The 23,280-nt window shown below is 43.2% G+C and overlaps 1 protein-coding gene across 6 annotated transcripts in view; it reads left to right on the top strand.

The window, feature by feature from the left end:
- The window catches only part of FLT1 (fms related receptor tyrosine kinase 1), a 205,302-nt gene that overhangs the window by 59,051 nt on the left and 122,971 nt on the right, over nt 1-23,280 (top strand). For all 6 annotated transcript variants that reach the window (XM_015473753.2, XM_024999786.2, XM_024999785.2 and 3 more), the window contains exons 4-10: nt 3,722-3,846; nt 7,685-7,847; nt 7,953-8,089; nt 11,310-11,484; nt 12,871-12,988; nt 15,264-15,433; nt 16,051-16,210. In XM_015473753.2, coding sequence (XP_015329239.1) covers nt 3,722-3,846; nt 7,685-7,847; nt 7,953-8,089; nt 11,310-11,484; nt 12,871-12,988; nt 15,264-15,433; nt 16,051-16,210 — 1,048 coding nt within the window. The remainder of the gene's footprint in view (nt 1-3,721; nt 3,847-7,684; nt 7,848-7,952; nt 8,090-11,309; nt 11,485-12,870; nt 12,989-15,263; nt 15,434-16,050; nt 16,211-23,280) is intronic.

Consider the following 23,280-nt stretch of genomic DNA (forward strand, 5'->3'; position numbering starts at 1 on the left):
AAACCCCATGGACAGAGGAGCCTGGCAGGCTACAGTCCATGGGGTCACAAAGAAAATAATAACAACTCATAATACTCAAAGGGAATCATGGCTAACATTTTAGTGTATTTGTTTTGTCTTTTTTTATGCCATTATATGAATATAAATTTGTACTTTCTGTAGTTTAGATCTTGAGTATAATTTATGATTTTCATATAGCCTAACCCCCCTTTCTCAAGTTCAAATTTCTCATAATGAGAAAATTAATAGCTAACACGTACACATCTACCAGGTACCATTCTAAACATTTTATATGTGTGAATTATGTCACCCTTGAGATAAGTATTACAGATGAGGGATGGAATTGGCGAAATGCTTTGGCTACATGGCTCAGATGGTAAAGCATCTGTCTACAATGTGAGAGACCTGGGTTTGATCCCTGGGTTGGGGAGATTCCCTGGAGAAGGAAATGGCAACCCACTCCAGTACTCTTGCCTTGAAAATCCCACGGACGGAGGAGCTGGGTGTAGGCTACTATCCATGGGGTTGCAAAGAGTCAGGCATGACTGAGCATCTTCACTTTCTTCACTTTCTTTCACTGCTAGTAAGGGGCAGAGCTAGGATTTGAACCCTGGCTGTGAAGTGCATGCTTTTTTTTTTTTTGTGGTCATGCTGCTCATCTTTCCTGGACCAGGATTTGAACTTACGCCCTCAGCAGCAATGAAAGTACGAGTCCTAACCACTTAAGTGAAGTGAAAGTCACTCAGTCGTGTCCGACTCTTTGAGACCCCATGAACTGTCCAGTCCATGTAATTCTCCAGGCCGGAATACTGGATTTGGGTAGCTGTTCCCTTCTCCAGTGGATCTTCCCAACCCAGGGATCAAACCCAGGTCTCCTGCATTGCAGGCAGATTCTTTACCAGCTGAGTCACAAGGGAAGCCCAAGAATGCTGGAGTGGGTCACTGCTCAGCCCTAAATTCTCCTAACATGTACGGTCTTAACCACAATCTGTTGTCCCCCTCACTCCCCCAGCTCTGAGCCTTGTCCTGAGGCTGTCCCAAAGGCACCTCCACCCTTCCCTGCCCCTCAGTGAGCATCCTCGTCTGGGAATTCCTCCAACACTAGACCGTGTGACATCGCACACACTTGCCCCAGAGAACTGTGACAATCAGCCTGTCTCTGCAAAACAATTGGCAACAACAGGGCTTCCTATGACGAGGGAGCGGGCTCTGATGAGGGGAGGTGGGGCAGGGAAGGATCCTTGGACTGGAGCTCAGGAGAAGAAACTGGCCTCTGGGGTTTCTGTTCACAGCTAGACAACTCTCTGCACCTGTTCACGCCTCTCTCTTCTCATCTGTAAAATGACAGGGTTGGAGAGTAGTTCATTCACTGGCTCATTCATTCATTTCATATGAGGCAGAGATGAATACCGTCTGTCTCCTCTCCTAAGAAGTCATCATCCCACGTGTACCCAGGGAAGTTGTGCGTTAGGTGCTATAACAGGAGAGTTCTGGGGCTGCTGGCAAAGCCCCTGAGGTGGGCTGGGATGGGAAGCAGGAAGGGCTGGCCCAGGAAGGCTTCCCAGGAGACCAGGAGGAATCGTTCAAGGGTTTCTGATCATCCAAGATGGGCTGTATTAATTGGGTCCCTCTAGGGCCTCCTCTGGTGTATGTCACACACCGCCACCTTCAGCAGGCTACAGCAAGGTCCCTTTTTTCGTGGTGGTGGAGTGGTTGTGTGTATGTGTATGTGTGTATGTTAAAAACTACAGAACTTTATCATTTCACATTCTAGACACTCGAGGTGGCAGCAGGGCTGTGCCCCACTGAAGCCTGTAGGGAGCCCCTGTTTGCCTCTCCTTACATTCTGAGGGGGGCCGGCGACCCTCGGTGGCCCTGACCTCCAACTGCATTGCTCCATCTCTGCTTTGTCTCCATATGCGTTCTCCCTGGATGTCTCTCCTCACATGGCCATCGTCTTATATGGACGCCAGGCCTATTGGACTAGGGCCCCACCCTACTTGACTGAAGTAACTCTATTGGCAGTGACTCTATTTGACCCTAGTGAGGTCACATTCTGCAGTGCTGGGGTTAGAACATATCATTTGTGTGGGGGAGGGGCAGGGGGCGACACAGTTCATAACAATGTCTGCAGCCCCCAATCAGTCCGGGCAGCCATGGCCCCCATCATGCCCGTGTTTTTTCTCCCTTTATTCTCTGTTTGGCATCCAGGATTATTCTGAACGGCGAGCAGGTGAGGGCCCAGGGGAGAGTCTGCACAGGGCTTCTTTCCATCTGGGCAGGGAGGGTTGTGTCCAAGGGGAGAAGTTAAGAGCAGTGTTTCCTGAAGAGATCACTGTCAGGGGATTCCAAATGCGAGGTGGACTACGAGAGTGTTTCTGAAAGAATGTTCAGTCCTGTCCCTACAGGAACTGCAGGGAAGCCCAGCAAGTGGTTTGAGTCCTTCTGACCTCTGAGGTGGACAAAATGCTGTCAACTGGGGAAAAAAAAAATCATAATGTGAGAGTTGTGAGTTAAGTTTTATTGGGGGCGAAATAAGGACTATAGCTTGGAAGACAGCATCTCAGATATCTCTGAGAAACTGCTCCAAAGAGGCAGGAGAGGGGTGGGGAAGGTCAACATATATGTGATTTTGATGAAGGGTAAGTATGTGCAATCAAGCATGTATTATTTTTTTGCAGAAGATTTCTGCTTGTCTTGAGGAGCAGATGTCACCAGGAGGGATTTTAGTGCTTTTTTAGATATGAGGAGATGCAAGAATTGGGCTCATATAATCATCTCCTGAGACTATCTAACTAGCTGAAGACTGACTGCCCATTTTCCCCAGAGCGCCTCATTCCTGCTGTCCACCCTGAACTCCCTCCAGAGGGTGTTGAGGGTCAGCCCTGCAGAGGCACCTGATTTAATCCTCATAGAGGTAAAAGGCAAGGCCGATTTGTAGCTGACAGTGCCATGCTTTTAAAGGTGATCTCTTGGTGATTAGGTAAAGCCCTTTCCAGGTCTCTTCGCGTACACTCGCGCGTGCTTTACTGTTCGTAGTCGTGCAGTGCGGGCTAAAGAACTGGACACACGTGCTTGTGAAATAAATGCCGTGTGCACCGTGCTTCTCCTGCCTTCACCCTACCCCCTCCCCTGAAGTAGTTCAGACCGTCTCCTTTTACTTGTCGGCCTTTAAGCTGCAGAAAGCGGTGGAGGCGTGTTTCTGTCATTCAAATGGAAATCCTCTCTCCAGCCTGACACCTTGGTCCCCACTCTCCGCTCTCGTTGGTGCTCCTAAGACTGTGGACCTGTGCACCCACCTCCTCTGACTTCTGACAAAGGCTCAGGAGGGCGCTTCCTGAGGCCCTTTGCAAAGCTGTGGGAAGGTGTTTATGCAGAATATTCACCTTACTCTCACTCTGCACTTTTATGGCTTTTTCTCTGAATGATCTAAACACTCCTCATCCCATCCCCCAGGTCACAATTTGCAAAGTAGGGACTGGGCCCCGGGGTCCGCTGATTGAAGGCCGAGACCTGAATAAGGAATTTGGTTTCCTTAGAGAAGCTTTCTGTATCTGGGCAGAAACACGGAAGGCCGGGTGAGAGAGAAGAATACGGATGTATGGGGGTCACATGAATGGGAAGGTGTATGGTGGCCCCACGTTGCCGCGCCAGCTTCAGTGTCTGGGTGTTCATCGTACAGTCATTTATGTGTGTGTGTTTTCATTTTCTTCTCATTCAGATACAGGTAGACCTTTCGTAGACATGCGCAGTGAAATCCCTAAGGTTATAAATATGACCGAAGGGAAGAAGGTGGTCATCCCCTGCCGGGTCTCGTCTCCCAGCATCAGTGTTACTTTAAAAAAGGTAAAACTTCTCTCACCTGCTCTTCACCGCAAGTGAGCAGAATGTATTGTTATTTTCTGTCTCTGGAATAGTTTGCTTACATACTTTTCTATAATAGCTTTTTACTCAGAAGTCTGAGTGCTAGATGTTATACCCATGTGTGTATTTAAATGGAATAAGAGGATAATGTTCTGGGCATAAATCTATGTGAATCACAGAAGAACCAAAATCATGAAAATTTTTATGCATTGCCATAAATTCAAACGTCTGTAAATGTCAGAAAAACCAATTCTATGGGGTATACAAATTAATTATCCAGATTTTGGCTGAAGGCAGAACTGCCAGGCAGGATACCTGACTCTTCAGGCATCTGAGAACTGTTGCTTTGGTCTGAGTTGGGAATTCCCTGATAACAAAAGGCTTATCTTTTGCCGAGCATCTAAACTTAACCTCATAGGGGAAATAAAAAACTATAAGTGAGGGTTTTCTTCATATTATGTTGTAAATTGTGCATGAAGAGAAGGAAAATGATTTCAAGTAAAATCTAATAAAGACAAAATCCCTAAAATGTGCCAAGCCAGGTATTTCAGCTGGTTACTTTAGGGGTAGTGCTAAGTCTGAGAATTAGATAAAAACTCCCCAAATGGAAAACTGCAGTAAATCCTGGGTGCTTAGAGCTGAGGAGAAATGAACACTGTCTAAAGCATCTCCTGGCACTGCCCATCACATAGAAGTTGGGACTCAGGTGGTGACGGTAGTCAAATTGGAAGAATCCAGAGTGATTTTCATTATCACCGATTGACCCTGAATCCTGAAATGTGATGAGGTATCTCCCTGTCTTCATACCTTGCATTCAGTCCGCTACATTGTGGAGTTACATCTTCAATATCACACTGGGTACCATTGCCAGGAAATATAAAATCGTGGTAGACGAGGTAGAAACCCCAGAGGAGTCAAACTGAGTTGGTAGAAGAAAAAACCGAGGTTTCCAGGGAGTGAGGGGCTTTGGGGGCCACACGGAACATTTTAGCCCACGTTCCGTCTTCTGCTCCCGTGCTCCTTCATCCTTTGCTGATGGTTTTGTTTGCACAGGAGGAGGACCAGAGTGGTTCAGAGCAGAGGCTGGGATCATACAGCCTGGGTTCTTCCTCCCCTCACTGTCCACTTACCTGCCAGAGAGATGGGCAAGTTGTGAGACCTCCCTCCACAACAGTGTCCTCACTGGAGAGATGGTAGAGTTACAGGAGTATCCCTTCACCTGTCAGGAAGGCTACTCGAGGTGCTTGGAAGACACTTAGGACCTCGCCTGGCATAGGCAAGCCCATTCACAGCTTACTGTCCATGTTACATACCTAACAGTTTAATGCCCAGTAATCAATGTATTATCAAGCGATGTTTTCAAGAGCCTGGCATTACTCCACTTAGTCCAAGACGATAATTGCTCTGTGATGAATATGGAGCAAACCATGGGGATATGAAACTTCTTGTTTCATGTAAGCCCCTTGCCTTCTGGCCCTAATGCAGGTTGCTTGTCTGTCTGAGGAATTTTCCCAAATTCTCACCTGCAAGCATTTTGGGAAGGAAAGCTTATTTTCTCTGTTTTCCCACCCAGCTCTATGATACAAAAGAAAAGCAAGTGAGAGAAGCATAAAATTCTAACAAGGATTTTGGTATATCATATATATGTTTCGAAAATGTTCTAACCTATTACATATATATGCTGACATGACATTATCATGAGGTCTTTCCCTTCCTCTTCTCTTCCCATCCCTCTTTTCCTAACTTGCTGCCCCTTCCCTCTCCTTTTTCCCCTGCCTACTTCAGTAGAACCCTGGTCAGCTGGTGACAGCTCCCTGGGGCCTGCTCTCTTGCAAGGCTGCCCATCTTCCTGCCTCTTTAGGACACATACAGCGATTGCCGCAGCTGATGAGCTTTGTAGCCTTTTGCTGTTTTAGCTCTTGTCAGCTAGACATAACGTGGCTTTGTCAGTGGACTACAACTACTGGCAGTCGTGGATAGACGAGAGTAAGAGACACACTTCAGAGGAAAACTGAATGTGTTTTTTGGTGGCGCAGAGAAAGTCCATCAGCCAACCTTTCCCTTAGATTCAGCACATACTTGTTTTCTTGTGTTTTTAAAGCATTTCTCATGTTTTCAAGCATTGACAGATTTCAATCCCGGTTATAAATTTTTCTGAGACTTTCCTTTTAATAGTTTGCACCAAGTTAGAAAAGAAGGTTCTTTCTCCTCCCCACCCTCCCAACCCCCCTGCCAGGGAATGCAGAGCATTCCCAAGTTTACAAGTAGCCTCCTAATGTACTAAAGCATGAAATGCATCCTTTAATTGCTTTCAGTTCTTCATAAACAGGATGCAGTTCATCTCAAACCCACGTAAGGCTCTGGGGACGTGCACCAGGGTGGACATACACTCACTGGGAGAGGCAGCTAGTGCTTTTGAAACAGAAATCTCTGCCATCAGGTCACACATCCCAGTCCGATTCGCTCCTTCCACAAGCAGTATACTTGTGGATCGACGGATAGAGCGGTGGAAGGTGGTGTGTACTTTTAAAAAGAAGACAGAGAAGACTTGAGCTTCTTTATGGCAGTTAATGCTATGAATCTTTATAATCTGTTGTGAGAAGGTGATTTGGTCCCCCCCCCCCAAATTTTCCAACTGGGGATAAATAATAGTAGTCATCAGACCATTGCCTCTGAAATTGGCTGACAATCTGGCATCAGGGAATTTGGCTCTGCTGCTCTGTGGAGCTGGAGAAGGAAGGCAATGGCACCCCACTCCAGTACTCTTGCCTGAAAACCCCGTGGACGGAGGAGCCTGGTAGGCTGCAGTCCGTGGGGTCTCTAGGAGTAGAACACGACTGAGCTACTTCACTTTCACTTTTTACTTTCATGCATTGGAGAAGGAAATGGCAACCCACTCCAGTATTCTTGCCTGGAGAATCCCAGGGATGGGGAAGCCTGGTGGGCTGCCGTCTATGGGGTCACACAGAGTCAGACATGACCGAAGCGACTTAGCAGCAGCAGCAGCTCTGTGAAACCATGACCCTTTACTCAAAGTAGAGGCTTTAGATTAACTCTCTGGTGTGCAGGAAAAGGCATTAGGGGAGAATCAAATGGTGGGTTCTTTTCTTCCGTTTGGACTCGCTGTTTAGCAGTACTTCTAGGAATTCGCAAGCACATCATTCCTGACTGTCTTTGGCCTCACATCCTTTTTCAGATCTCTTTGCTCTCAGGAGCTGCAGCATCTGAGAGTTGCCCTCCCTGGTGCAGAGTCAGTACCATCAGTTTCCCCAGAGTGATAATAACCCCAGTGAGTGCCAAGTTAATGCTGTGAATCCTGGCGGACCACCAATGATGCACAGTCCTTTTAAGATAGCCAGCTCCTTAACGAATCACGCAAAATGAGATGACAAGGTTTGGCTTGTTAAGAGCTCCCGGTGATGAGACCAAGAAGATAACCAGGCAGCCCTAGTGGAAAAAAATTCCTAATTCATTTTCCTATTGAGCATCAGGCCAGTTTGTTACAGAGACTCCCAGAAGCTTGAAGAGACACAGGGTCCTGCTAGAATTCTGACAAACGACAACTAGGTATGCCCTAGGTGGGTGCAGCTTGCTGCTAAGACTAATAACAAATTATGTTGTTGACAATAATTTATCATGGTTAACGTATCATGTGTTACATGCAAAGAAAACTAAAGAACCAATTATGACAACCTGGAGTTTCTACCTGCACTATTCTCATTTGAGATAAAATTTGTATTTCAACAATTACAAACTATGAGTGAAGCTCTCACCATAGCACTAATATGATTTTGTGAACACACATTTCTTCCTTTTCCAGTTTCCATCTGGTACTCTGATCCCCAATGGAAAAAGAATAATCTGGGACAGTAGGAGGGGTTTTATAATACATAAAGCATCCTACAGAGAAGTGGGGCTTTTGACCTGCGAGACAACAGTCAACGGACATTTGTACAAGTCAAACTATCTCATAATTCGGCAAAGTAAGTGATGTTCCGGAAGCGTGAACGTACGCCGGGGCGCTCAAGGGTTAATCTACTTAATGAAACGTTGATTTTTTTTTTTAACGTGACTCCTTATGCTTACAGCCAACACAATCACAGACGTCTGGATAAGCACACCAGGCCCAGTCAGACAACTGAGAGGCCATACTCTCACCCTCAACTGCACGGCTACCACCCCATTGAACACAAGAGTTGAGATGACCTGGAGTTACCCTGGAGGAGTGAGTGACCTCCTTTTCTATTTCTTCTATAGGACAGTATTTAGTTTTTGCAAGTGAGATGCTAAACTGAGTTTTTGAAGTAAGGGAGAAAAAGCAGAATATTCTGATGCCGCTGGCAGAGTCAATAAAGGAGCTTTGGGTTTGGTTCGGGTGCTTCTCCTCCCTGACGTGTTGTGAGTATGATCTGCAGAGATACCGTCTTTTGATGTCTGGAGGTTTTGTTTGGAAGTGTATAGCTGGTATTTCTATTGCATGATTCTGGGTGGAAAAGGGGATTGTTTTATCCTTGGAAACGAGTCTCTAGGATTTAGAGATGAGAAAGAAAGTTATCACAACGTGCCAGGCAGGGGCTATCTTTTGTAACAACAACAGCAAAAAGTTGTTGTCGGTGCATTAATTGAAGAGACCGGCAGACAGGCAGGCACCTGATTGGAGCATGTTTGGGAAAGATAGTACAACCCAGCCACCGAATATTCTGTTTGTTAAGGGACAAAGGAGTGATTCTGTCTTTCAGAAAAATGGAAAGAATGAAGCCTGAGTTGGGTTCCCTTGTTCAAATTAAACATCCTCGCAAACAATCTTTGTTTTAAATATGTATACAGGGGGAATCTCTGATAAACTGTTGAGAATCGTCCGACAGTGAGTCCAGCGCCATTTCTTACCTGTCTGTATGGTTTATGGTTCAGATCCCAGGTAAACCATTGGTTACATCATTCAGGTGGCCCAGTCACAAAGCTAGCTTATGATTAAATTATGTATACATTACATAGCACGTATTAGATGGCCTATGTAGAATTAGGATGAGTGCCGCAGTCCCCAGCCACTGTTTTATTTAATTGAAGTACAACTGAGTTACAATGTTAGTTTAGCTTCAGGTATGCAACATAGTGATACAGACTTTTTACAGATTATGCTCTCTTGACAGTTATTACAAAATACTGGGCTATATTCCCTGTGCTGTACAGTATACATACTTCTTGCTAGGAAAACAGAATAAACTGGCAACAAAAGGTATCACAAAGACCCCATAGGGACATATTAAAGACTCATCAGTCATAAGGTACTTTCTAGAAAATGGTTGAAATAAGATTGCTACAACTTGTGGCAATATGTTCTGGGTTTTGCTAGAAGCCGTATATTCTTAATACATGGAAGGAGGGAAGAAATTTTTATCCTTTTAGTGTTGCTGCTGTGAGAGTATGGTGATACATCTGTTCAATGTCCATAACTTTGAAAGTGGCCCTGTTCAATAGACCTTTCTGTGATGGAAGTGGTCTAGTACATTACACGTCACAACATATGCCTAACAGCCTGGGGAATGCGGTCTGTGGGACTAAAGATCTAAGTTGTTAACTGGGTTTCATTTTGACTTAGATAGCCTGTGGCTGCTGACAAGACTGTTGTAAAACCCAGAGGCAGTTTTAGGATACCAAGGCAGAAACAATGAAGATGTTACCAAATTGGGGAAGAAAAGCAGCAATAAGCACAAAATTTCTGATCTAGCATCGTATCCTGCCATTTGGATGTCCTATCTCTTTAGTCTTCTTTTAATCTGGACTAGTCCCTCAGTGTTTTTATCTCTCTTGTTGTGTTGATTTTAACAGACCCCTTCCCTCTCTTCCTCTCTTCCTGGAAGTGAAGTTACTCAGTCGTATCTGACTCTTTGTGACCCCATGGACTGTAGTCCACCAGGCTCCTCTGTCCTTGGGATTTTCCAGGCAAGAATACTAGAGTGGGTTGCCATTTCCTTCTCCAGGGGATCTTCCTGACCCAGGGATCAAACCTGAGTTTCTTGCACTGCAGGCAGACTCTTTACCATCTGAGCCACCAGGAAAGCCCTCCCTTGAAATACAGCAGTTATTTTGTAGAATACCTGTTATTTTTGGGTTTTCTGGTCTTTCTTCTAATTATTAGACTCAGGCCATGCACTTTGGGCAGGTGCGCGATAGAAGTGCTGTTGTGTCCTTCTCAATGTCATATCTGGAGGTACATGATGCTATCTTGGTCCCATGGTTAAGGTGGTATTTGCCATATTTCTTCATGGTAAAGTAGGAAAATTTTTTGAGACTGTAAAAACATCCCATTTTTAATCATATTTTTACCACCCATTGATGCTAAAGGGAGAAGGGAGAAGTAATATCAACACAAATAGAATTGCTGAAGTTCCCCCAGTCTGGCACGTAGGGACCAATTCTCTTATTTTTGATGGCAATGACTGACATCTTCTTTGTGGTTGCTGTCAAGAAGGGAGAAAATTGTTTAACGCATCTGTGCCAACAGGTAGGTAGAATTTATCCAACATGGCACAGAGGGAGAGCTAAGGTCAAGACCCAGAGACTAGTCTGGCCAACTTCCAGAGTCTTTTTCCATGCCTCCTCATGGGGACAAAACGAGAGGAGGAAATAACATATTATGTGTTATAAAATGTAATGCTTGAAAAAAAAAGTAAGAAAAAGAAAGGAGCGAACAATGAAAGGAAAAGACACTGTGACCTCATCTTCGCAAAACCAGGAGTGGATCATTGTGGCCAGGGTACAGTGCTGAGCCTGAGGCCTGCAAACATGGGATCAACCCCAGCCCTAGATTGTTGGCTAAAACTTGCCAAGGGCTTTGCAGGTCCCCAGGCCCATTTCGTGAGGTTTAGCAGAAATTGGCAAGCCTTGTTCAAATAGTGAAATAATGAAACATGGATCATTAAACCCTAATAGGTGTAGCCAGGATTCATCATCTTTCATTTCTAGAAGGAAGAAAAAAAAGCCCCAAAAAACTTACACGGGGATTTGTCAGGAGAAAGCCTGCCATGAATCCACATACTGAAGACAGTCCTTGCCTGAGTTTGTGTCTGATATTGCTGCCTTGAGAACAGGTTACTGCTTAGAGAGGGGCTAGAGGGAAGAATCAGATTTGTACTCAGAAGACCCAAGTTCCCAGGCTACTCTGGTCAGTGTTTTGATGCTTTGATTTCTTCATCCACAAAAAGGCAATTAGCCCACCAATCTCACTGGCTTGTTGCGAGGAACTGTTAAGATAGTGTACATGTGAAAGTCCATCTGAAGAACCTGAAGTGCTGAATCAGGGCGCTATGGCACATGTTGGAAACATGTCCAGACAGAGCTGTGGTTCTGGGCAGCTTGCTCTGAGTGGGTTTGCCTCTTAGCAGAAAATTACAGATTGTAGGAATCATTTTAGAAATGCTATAACTCATACATTTTCTTTCTAGGTAAATAAGAGAGCCAGTATAAGGCAACGCATTGACCAACGCAATCCCCACAATAATGTATTCTACAGCATCCTTGTTATTGACAAAGTGCAGAAGGAAGACCAAGGGCTTTACACTTGTCATGTGAAAAGCGGGCAAACGCTCAAGTCTGTTAACACCTCGGTGCATATATATGGTGAGCAACCCTTCCCTGCTTTCCAGTCACTGCAGATTTGGGGGTGGGGGGGGAGGTGGTGCAGTTCTATAAATCATGTAAATTTTCTTTGGGACAGGAGTTAGCCTGTCATGAAAAAAAATTTGTCTCCCTTCACCCCCTGCCCAAGTGCAAATCACATTAAGTGTTCTTCAACTGTAATACTTTTGCACTGAGTCAAGTATCTTTCCCTTACAAATTTATTGTGGATAATAAGTCAGTTAGATCATATTAGAATCTATACAAAGTTATTTGTTTAGTGTTGCATTGGGCTTCCCTGGTGGCTCAGGCAGTAAAGAATCTGCCTGCAATGTAGGAGACCCAAGTTCAATCCCTGGGTCAGGAAGATCACCTGGAGAAGGGAATAGCAACCCTTTCCAGTATTCTTGCCTGGAGAATCCCATGGACAGAGGAGCCTGGCGGGCTGCAGTCCACGTATTGCAGTCCATGGGGTTGCAAAGAGCTGGACACAACTGAGCGACTTTCACTTCAGTTTACATGAACAAAACAGAAAAATACAGTTTTACCTTTAACTTCTGGAAGACATTTCTGAGATTATACTGATTTAGGGAAAGATATGCTGTGATAAATTACTTAGAATTGATATTCTTTTATCCCTGATTTTATTCCCATGAAATCCTAATATTATTGTTTAATTCCAATAGGCAAATTCTGTCAAGAAAATACTTTAACCTCTTCAGAAGTCTTAAAAACCTAATTTTATTGCTGCCGTTGAAAAGATAACCTTGTAAGGAGCAGAAACTGGAGGACAGTTCTACCAATGCCTTTGATATTCTTTTGACTTGCTCCAGTTGATGTTTTATATCAAATTAGTTGTTCTAGAGCACATGGAACAACTTTCTCCCATGGCACTCATATTGGCCAGGTTGATTTTTTTTTTTTAGAAGATTCTTTATATGTTTTTGTTATAATATAGATGTTTAAGGTGTTTCTGTTGCCCTGCCACTGGGCTTTTATGTCCCAGGGACCATTTGATTTTGCAAATATCTCACTTGTTTGGGTACTTCTAAATGGTTTTATTCACTGATCAGTACTTGAGCATGTGTGTTAGTCGCTCAGTCGTGTCTGACTCTTTGTGACCCCGTGGACTGTAGCCCACCAGGCTCCTCTGTCCATGGGATTTCCCAGGCAAGAATACTGGAGTGGGTTGCCATTTCTTTCTCCAGAGGATCTTCCCAACTCAGGGATCAAACCCAGATCTACCACATAGTAGGCAGATTCTTCACCATCTGAACCACCAGTAATTCAGTTCCATTTACTCCCTGGCTGCACCCTCCTTGAATGGGGTTTTGGTTCGGTTTTGTTTACATATAATCTTTTCTAATGGATTTCTCCCTTCTTTCGTAGACAAGGGATTCATCACTATGAGGCCTCAACAGCAGCAGGCGTTTGAGGCTGTAGCTGGCAAGCGGTCTTACCGGCTCTCCATGAGAGTGAAGGCGTTCCCCACTCCAGAAGTTGTCTGGTAGGATCACAGTCATGTACCTTGCAGCTTAAGACATGCTTTGTCAGTAGGAAGATGCAGGAGCCTTGAGAGACTTGAATTCCTGAAAAGAAACAATATACGTTTCCCAGACAACAGTGGAAGACTAGGGTCTGGGCTGATTTCTAGGCTCGGAGCGGAGTGAGTGGGAAGGGCTGATAGGGAGGACAAATAATGACACAGGACAGAGCAAGGGCTGGGGTGTTTTGAGTGCTCACGCGGTTTAGTCATTCACTCCCTGCGACTAAATTTCTGCCTCTCTAAACCTTCCTATGATGTCAACTTCCTCTGAATGGAGTATGTTGAGCAACGATTAGGAAGCATCTTGAGTATGTAACATGCTCTATTAACCCTGAAGAAGTGGGCCCTTGTGATGAGGATAATAATTCTCTTATAATCAGAAAATAATTCTTTTAGGTACAGCTGGGCTGAAAGTTCCAGTCTTGTTTTAAAAATAAACATTAATAGAGACCAGACTGATTTGGTGGCAGGGGTGCACCCATGGCCCGACTTGAACTAATTACAAGGTTTTCTGGCTGGAAGTTTGCATATTCAGAAACGCTTTAAGCAACTGTTTTTTTTTTTTACCCAACACCTGATGTAAAACAATGTAATCTGTTGATAATCTGCAATCATTTTGTGAAATCATTTCTAAATGCCAGGATCTTTGGCCCAAGCCATTGCATTCCAAAGAGTATACTACACAACTGATTAGGAAAACAACCCACACAATATAGAATCTCAACCAGAGCTTGTTTTGCTTTCGATATTAAATGGGTGTAGCATTTTAGTTTTCCTCTAAATCATTAATAGGGCATTAAAGAGAAAATGAGACTTTGTGCTCTGTCCCTTCTTGTCGTTGCAGTAGAAGAGAGGTTTTGTTTCATAATATCTAAAAAGTTTAATAGTAAATTTCCTATGAATGTATGTTATTCCAATAGAAATATACACTCCACTCTAGGAAGTACATAGCCCTCTGTTCAACACTGCTAATTTCTCCAGTAGCTAAGTAGCAAAGACCTAAAACAAACAAAAAAACCCAATTTTGAAAGTAATGACTTGTTCATAAGAAATAATTTAAAGTAATACTAAAATGGGATTTATAATCACAGCAAAATGCGTGGTTTAAAATCACACATTTTGCTGCTTTGGAGATGAGACCTACTAGGAATTAGAATTTGTTTGCTTGCCTATGAACTAATGCCATTGCTAACATTACAGCTTTATGCAGAACACAATAAATTCCTACTTGTTTAGTCGCTCAGTCATATCTGACTCTGTGACCCCATGGAATGTAGCCCACCAGCTTCCTCTGTCCATGGGATTCCCCAGGCAAGAATACTGGAGTGGGTTGCTATTTCCTTCTCCAGGGGATCTTCCCAACCCAGGGATCAAACCTGCATCTCCTGCACTGACAGGCAGATTCTTTACCCCTGAGCCACCAGGGAAGCCTATGAAAAATGCCCGTTGAAAGAACTGTGCCATTTAATGAAATCACAGAGTTTTACAGTTAAGAGATCTTTGAGAAACTTGGAGAAACTGAGAAATCAATGACTTAGTCAAGTTCACGGCATACAGTGGCAGAGCCAGGGTGAGCCTTCTCGCCTGACTCTTGGTTCTGTATGTAATTGAGTGATATCTAGGCTTTGAGTCTGTCTCTAAAGTTTAAAAAAAATTATTTTTAAGTTTATACTTTTTGTTTGTGAGTTTTGTGCCTTAATCTTTCCCAGAGGAAAGAACCTTGATAATCTTGATTTCACTATAGCTTATGAAAGGGACAACTGGTGTGACCATTTATATAACTAATAAGAACTCCACATGAGGCCACAATGGGAAAGTCTATTTTTGTTTTTATCTGGAGAAGTGATCTAGTTGATCTGACTTACAATGACCCTTGTATTGCGATGGAGCCTCATGGAGAACTCTGAAAAAACATCTCAGATGGAATCAGCCCGTGCTTCTGGGTTAATACTTAAGTCACAGTAGCAAGCAGCATCCATGTGGGTACATTAAATCATCACTTGTCTTCCTTCCCTCAGCTTGCTTCTTCCTCTTTGCCGATCAACAAAGCAGTGTTTCCCAATCTAAAATTCCCCCACTGGGCTTTACTAAGTCAGTGTCTAAATGTTTTAAGTGGCTGTTGAGGAATCCAGGGCTCTAAATGTCTAAACTGGAGCACACATCCGTACGTGGCAATGTTAACGTGTTATCTAAGAGGTGGTATGAAATAACTTACTAATCATGCACTTAACCACAGGTTAAAAGACGGGTCACTGGCCACTGAGAAGTCTGCCCGCTATCTGATTCGTGGCTATTCATTGATTATCAAAGATGTGACTCCCGAAGATGCAGGGGACTACACAGTCTTGCTGGGCATAAAGCAGGCAAATGTGTTCAAAAACTTCACTGTCACTCTGATTGTCAATGGTGAGTTCACCGTTCAGACTTTTCAAACGTTCTTTTGGTTCTGGTGGAGGTGACATTAGTGACCATTTGTGTCAAAAGCCAGTAAATAAAATAGATAATGGATGAGAACCTGCTGTCTGTAATAGGGAACCCTATTTGGTGCTCTGTGCTGACCTAAATGGGCAGGAAATCCAGAAAAGGGGGGATATATATATACATATAGCTGATTCACTTTGCTGTACAGTAAAAACTAACACAACATTGTAAAGCAACTGTACTCTAATAAAAATTGATTTTTAAAGTCAGTATAACAAAGAAAATTAAAATTTTTTCAATTGTTTTAAAAACCATTATGCCCCCATCCCAACTATTTCATGGTTGCTTCTTGTCTCCCATAGCAATGTGATTTTTTTTTTTATCATTGTGATCAGAACGTACGTACCATGGAATCAAGTTTTTACATGCTCTCAAAACATACCTATTGCTTTTCAATTGACATTATGATGACAGTTACACAGGTTTGGTTTTCATCCACATGTTTGTCTCCTTGACATCAGAACCAGTGAGAACGTGGTCCTTGGTGTTGTGGTCCAGTCATTGGACCAGTTCTCAACCTCTGTCCTGTTCTCTCCTTTCAGTGAAACCCCAGATTTACGAAAGGGCTGTATCATCATTCCCGGATCCGATCTTGTACCCACTGGGCAGCAGACAGATCCTGACCTGCACCATTTATGGAGTCCCCACACCTGCTATCACGTGGTTCTGGCACCCCTGTAACCATAATCACTCCAATGCAAGGTAGGCACAGTTTGTTTCTCAAATAACTTTCGAATGCTCTTCAACATCTGGACTCCAGGGTCTTTCACGGCCACAGATGGGAGTTGGCACTTGGGACGTGCGGTCCACAGCAGGCGAGGCTTCCCCTGCCCTGGGAAAAGGTAGGCAGTCTACCTACACTTCTTCCTTACCATGGCTAACCGTGTCATAATTCCAATAGTTCTAGACTAGGAGCACAGGGACAGAATGAGGGTCCCCCTCTGAGCCACTCTTTGGAACTCGGGTTGGAACTCCCATCTCTTGTTTTCCAGCCGGGCACCCCCAGACTTCGGCTCCATTACTACATCAGTTACTGGTCCCCCCATTTAGCACTCCAAAAGCATTGAGCATGACATCAGATCTTCCCACCACTGGTGATCATTGCCTTGCCTAGGCTCTGTGTGTGCTCTTACACTCCTTGGACATGACCTTCCACATGCTTTCTCCCCCCTAAGAGGTCCATCTTTATCTTCCCAAGCTCATCAGTGGGGTTACCTTCTCCACGAACCTTCCTGACTTTCTCAGACTCTCTTCTCCCTCCTCAGCATGAACAGCCCTTTGCTGACAGCTCTGTCACATCACAAGGTGTGGGTACACTCGTCTTCTCTGAGCTATGAGCTGATTCAGCATCCTGTCTGAATACACAGATGCTCGGGGTGTATTTGCCCTCTGTCAGCCGTGCAGTGTTTCCTTGCTTCCTGTTGATGACCGAGCCCTGTTTGCTGTTTTCCATTACTGTTTAGTCTGGAGGATTGACACATGATCGTTCATAGGAGCGAGTTTGAAGGTACACAGATAGAATTGATGGGTGCAGTAGTCAAGATAGTAGTGAGACTGCTCAACAATTAGCTTAAGGCCAGAATGTTTTCTTTATTGCTTTTCGTCCCACTTGTAGAGTGCTTGGGAGAGTTGCTATTATTTTTTTTAATTAGCTTGATAAAAAAATAAACACGATATAATTCTAGCATGAAAAGAAGAGGCTACTTGGTTTTCTAGATACTTCCTGCAATTTCAGCCTGTCTTCATCTCGTGTTTTAATCTTTTAAGGCATATTATCCTGATTGTGAAAGTTCCTGGGTGAGTGTGTAATTCCTGAGAAGTGACTGTTTTCACACATCTGATTTCTCATTTGAGTGAATCCTTTGCTAAGAATAGAAATATGAGAACTCACAGATCTGGAATACCTTCTCTACCACTGTGATTATTCAACCCCAAAGAAAGTAAAATATACTGAGATTTTATTATTTTGCTGATTTGGAAATAGACATCCATATTTATGGACTCTTTAAGGCCTGGATGTTTGTGCTAACCTAAATTACAACTGGGGCTTCCCAGGTAGCTTAGTGGTAAAGAATCCGCCTGCCGGTGCAGATGTCTCAGGTTTGATCCCTGGGTCGGGAAGATCCCCTGGAGAAGGAAATGGCAACCCACTCAGGTACTTTTACCTGGGAAATCCCATGCACAGAGGAGCCTGGGGGGCTACAGTCCATAGAGTTGCCAAGAGTTGGACACAACTTAGCAACTAAACAATAATTACTTGCAAATGCATTTAAAATAACTAACTTAAGCTTTTAGGTTTGGATAAAGGTATAGAGTTGAATTTTTATAGAATAACATAGGCTTTTAAGAATATTCTTATTGTGATTTGACAATAGAGAATCTAAAATTTCATTTCTATTCAAGATTAGAGCTAATGGCTATGTTAGAAAATAAGAATTATGAGTGACAGAACACAATATTATAAAGTTAAGTTTGAATAATGCTAATAAAATGTGGTTTGGGGAATTAGGTCAGCTGAAGTGAAACTTTATAAACATTACCTTTTTTCCTGATTTCTCTGTGGTAAGGAGGATCCTTCTCCCATTTTACGAAGTATGCTTGCCAAGGCCTAGAAAGATATCTTATTCCTCTTGGAACTCTCTCAAAGATTGAGAGCAGTACCTTAAATCTTCTGTAAATGTTTGTTGGCCGTCTGACGTATTCTCTTAATGCTAAAGGCTTTCTTTTCTTTCTTTGTTCCTATCACAAGACAGATCACAAATGAAAGTTTTCACTCTTTCAGTGATGATTCACTTACAAATAAATTGTTGCTTGAAATGCAGAAGATGTGTGTGTCCTTAAGAGTTTCTCATTTTTTAAGTCAGTAGACTGAGTAGCTTACCTGTGTCAGGTCCAACTTTGATGCCTGATGGTTGAATCAGTACATTTAATGTAGAGATATTTCAGAAAGATACATGGGACCTTTGTACACTAGAGAGCAAATAGAAAAACTTGATTTCACCCTGCAGAGAGATCAGAGCTCACACTGACAGACAAGCCCTCTTTTACTACTAAAATTTTTCAAATATGACTTTCTATGAACTATTTTTATATACTTAGATTCACTGGCAGGCAGGAATTTTAGATAGTGACGTTTGAATAATGGATGTTCTAGTGCATGGATTGTAAAAATCTTACTTATTCTGGGTTACACAGTACATATTTGCAGGATGTTGTCTGTGCATCTGTCAAAAGAGATTACGTGATTAATATATACATATTACTCTTGAATATGTAGAATAATTCTTGGTATTTACTTTTTAGGTTCTAGTTAAGAGATATATCTATCTATGGACCACACCAAAGCATTAGTTTTGAGGTTAGAATGTGTTTAAGTAGCTCAAAACTATTCATTGGTTTAAAGTGACCAACTGGTTAATGAGTCTAAAGTAAAGAGATTCAGACTTACTGTATAGTTTCCTGGAGTCCAATAAATATATTTTTAAAAATGATCAGAACTGTTCAAGTAGTTCATCTTTGTGAATACTAAGAGCCTTAAATAAATTTAACAAAAATTGCCTCCTTTAAAAACAATGTGCTAAGCTGCTAAGCTATGCTCAAACTGAATGACATTGTGGTTGTTGATTCACCTAGAATTTGTCCTAAGACATTAAGGTTAGGGGAAAGGTAGTTACTTTTAAGCTCACATACATAATGAGCTGAGGGAAAATACAGTAGAATCTTCCCCACCTTTTAATTCTCTGCATATCTGGATAGTAAAGTAGTAGAAGCAGCAGACTGTTTTGAGTTTTTAAAAACATTGTTATTATTGTGTGTGTGTTTAGTCGCTAAATTATGTCTGACTCTTTGCAACCCAGTGGACTGTAACCCCCAGGCTCCCTGGTCCATGGAATTTTCCAGGCAAGAATACTAGAGTTGTTAGCCATTTCCTTCTCCAGGGGATCTTCCCAACCCAGGGATCGAACCCATGGCTCGGGCCACATCTCCTTCATTGCAGGCAGATTTTTCTACTATAATATCAAATGAGGTGGAATGTGGGATTTCTTTCACCTCCAGCAACTGGCAGAGACTTCTAAATCGATTGTCCTAACTTGCCCCATGTCGGCCTAAGCATTAACCAGGGAGCACACAGAAGGGTGGTGAGCTTATAGTGCTTTTCACATGTGTAGTTTACAGCTTCTGTTCGTATGAAATAGGGGTGATTACATACACTTCATAGGGAGTATATAAGGCTCAGATAAGGCAGTGTGTTTGAGAAAGGTACAGAGTGCCATGGAATCTTGCAAGGTTGTAAGTTTTGCTTGCATTAGGGTAAATGTCTCCATGTAAGGCTCCAAAACTTTCAAGGAACTTGGAAAACATTGTTCTCCCCACTGCAAAGCTAGTTTCACAACTGTGAGAACTTTTACCTAATATTTCTGAGAAACGAGCGCTAAGACTATGGAAAGTAAAATGTCATTTTGCCGTGCTTTAGAAATGGAGATCTAGTAGGGCTGGGTTGTGGAATCAAGGAAAACAGAATTTATGATTTTTCAGAAGCAGGGAAGAAGAAGAAGGCAAGATAGATGAGCTAGGCAAAAGTAAGAATGAACGCAAGGGTATAACGGGGCAGCTGGGGCCAGCCCCATTCATTGTTTCCAGTCATGGGAGGAAGTGGTTCTGACTTGCGCGTTGGCTGAAGCTGGGGTGGGGTACACTGGAATGTAAGAGAGCTGACTCCTGCCAGATTTTTAGAACTTCACCCCCACATACACACCCTCCAACCTGGGTTGTGAAGAACTAAGTAGAACTATGAACTACCCACGAGGTGAGCTGGTTGCGATCTCATGGTCCTTGGTGAGCTCTGTCACACTGCTGGTCCAGTCTCATAGAAAAATTGCTCAGATAAGGCCGCCTGCTCCATGGAGGATGCTCTGTAAAGGAACAATATGGGGCTGTTTGGAAGGGGCCCCTCTTTGGGGAATGGGGAGGATGAATTTGAGGAAGCCAGGAGAAATTGGGGAAGGGCAATCTGGTTCTTTTCAGTCTTGGGTGTTCATTGGAAGGACTGATGCTGAAACTCCAATACCTGGGCCACCTCATGTGAAGAGTTGACTCATTGGAAAAGGCTCTGATGCTAGGAAGGATCGCGGGCAGGAGGAGAAGGGGACGACAGAGGATGGGATGGCTGGATGGCATCACCGACTCGATGGACATGAGTTTGAGTAAACTCCAGGAGTTGGTGATGGACAGGGAGGCCTGGTGTATTGCGGTTCATGGGGTCGCAGGGAGTCCTACACGATGGAGCGACTGAACTGAACTGAACTGAACTGAATCTGGTTCTTTAATGTAAGGAGGTTCAAGGCCAGCAGCCTTTAAGGATGGCGGTTTGGGTTTTAGAACACACATTCTTTAGACAAGAGGCTACTGTAATTCTCCCCTTCTCAGCATCACAAATTATCATCAACAACACTAATAGATTACAACAGAGTTGCAACATATCTGTGTCATCATGCTTTGATGGAAAATGTTAGGTATATTGGGTTCTTGCGAAAGTCTCGTTTCCTTCACCAGCTATCTGTGACCCATAAAAATCTGTAGAGAGAAATCTGATACACTGTGTTGACATTGCCTATATCTTACAATACATTGTGCACATGGTCCGTATTCAGCCTAAATAGCCTTACTGCATCTACTGATTGAGCAAAACAAAGATACATACATTTTGTGTTTAGAATTTAATGATGTAAAGTCAAACCCACTGGGTGATTATGTATCCTCTCTATATACGTACCTGCAGCATCTCTTTTCCACAGTCTTGGGCATGGAGACCTGGGAATGAAGGAAGTGGGTTCTATTCTTGGCCCTGTCCCTGACTTCTGTGTGACCTTGGCCAGTTATTTAATCTGGGCTCCAGTTTCCCCTTCTGTGAATGGTAACTGTCCTGCTTCCCCTTTCCTATAATACCCAGTGAGTTAACGAGTGAAATGAGACAACCACTTAAAATGACGTTTTCTTCTTTCTGAAGAGCTTGAAATAATTCCCTAGTGGTTGCACACTATTTCCCTTCCACTTCTTACAAATTATAAAGCCCCTGGACCTCAGGATTAACTCTGAAGGTCAGGGCCAAATGAACAACAACAACAAAAAAAAACTTAGGAATGCAGAGCGGTTGTTAAGAGAAGTCTTACATGTAATGGTGTATGCTGTGGTGCAGAACTGACTCTAATTATAATGTCGATAATCACTCATTAAGGAAGAAAATGTAGCAGCTCCTCCACTGCTGCTGTTTTGCTCTGTCAGCCCCGTCCAGCCCATTCAGACCGGCGTTCTTTGCCCAGTTAGTCCTAAAACCGTGCTTGCTCCGTGTGGTCTTCTGCCAGCGCAGTCTTTCAGAACACGTGCAGTGTAACTGGATTCTCACCTCGTGGAAGGTGACATGGGTGGAGTACTCTTTATTGCTTTCTTAGTTAAAATGGTGGATTTGCTAAGAAAACCTAATAGACATCCATGGAATCTCAAGGAACTACTTCCAAAGGTTTAAAGCAAATCAGATTTGGAGTCTCAAATAATTCTGTGTTTAGGTGTTTGATAGAAAATATTGGGTTGGCCAAAAAGTTTGCTTGGGTCTTCCATAAGATATTATGGAAAAATCTAAACTTTTAAAAAATTTATTTTAAAATTGGAGGATAATTACTTTACAATACTGTGCTGGTTCCCACCACACGTGAGTATGAATCAACCATAGGTATATATGTGTCCCCACCATCCTGGATCCCCCTCCCACCTCCCTCCCCACCCTACCCATCCAGGTCCAAACAAACATTTTGCCCAGCCCAAAAATGTTCCCTGTAACACAGCATTGTTCAGACGGCAAAGAATCTGCCTGAAATGAGGGAGCCCCAGGTTTGATCCCTGGGTCGGGAAGATCCCCTGAAGAAGGGCATGGCAACCCACTCCAATATTCTTGCCTAGAAAATCCTATGGACAGAGGAGCCTGGTGGGCTACAGTCCATGGGGGTCGCAAAGTGTTGGACACAACTGAACAATTGACACACACGACATTGTAAATCAACTCTACTTCAATTTTTTAAAAAAGAAAGGGAATTATATTCCCTGCTACATGGTTTGACATTCCATTTCTGAAACACTCTTGCAGGGACAGTAGGGGGGAGTGTTTTGTGGGGGAGGGGAGACGGGGTTGGCCTACAAAATACGGAGGCAGAGGCCTCTAGGAACTCTGAGAAGTTGCCTAATTGCATTTCTCTATTGTTTACATCACCAAATTGGCAGAGAAAGGAAGGCCTGAATCATTAAGGATGTCTTAGGTCTAGATCATTTGGGAGAAGCAGTTTTGTGCACCAGTGGGGTATGTAAAATTAACAGGGCAAAAACAAAACAATCATTAATGGTAGTTAATGAGAAATATATTCAAGGACCCAAATTTAATTGACTACCAGCATGGCTGTCTATTCTTTTTATGCTGAAACAATTTTATGTCCCGTATCTGATTTTTCTAGCTAGAAAATACAAGTTTTACCGGTTTAAGCACTGCAAAAGCCAACCTCTCCTGCGGCTAGATGTAGGTCAATGTCAGAGAGAAGCTGTAATTTAAGATGACCTCGTGTTTTGGAAATTTGATCACATACTTCACGCTTTAATATTTATCACACTGCTTCTAAGTATACAATTTGTACCCACGTCTCTTGTGGGTATACCTAGGCAGACTCAAATCAGACAGGCTCCAGAGAATTTTAACTTGGCACACGCAAAACCTCAAATGAATACAAAGA

This window comes from Bos taurus, chromosome 12 (genome assembly GCF_002263795.3).
Source record: "Bos taurus isolate L1 Dominette 01449 registration number 42190680 breed Hereford chromosome 12, ARS-UCD2.0, whole genome shotgun sequence".
In the NCBI taxonomy this organism is placed as follows: Eukaryota; Metazoa; Chordata; class Mammalia; order Artiodactyla; family Bovidae; genus Bos; species Bos taurus.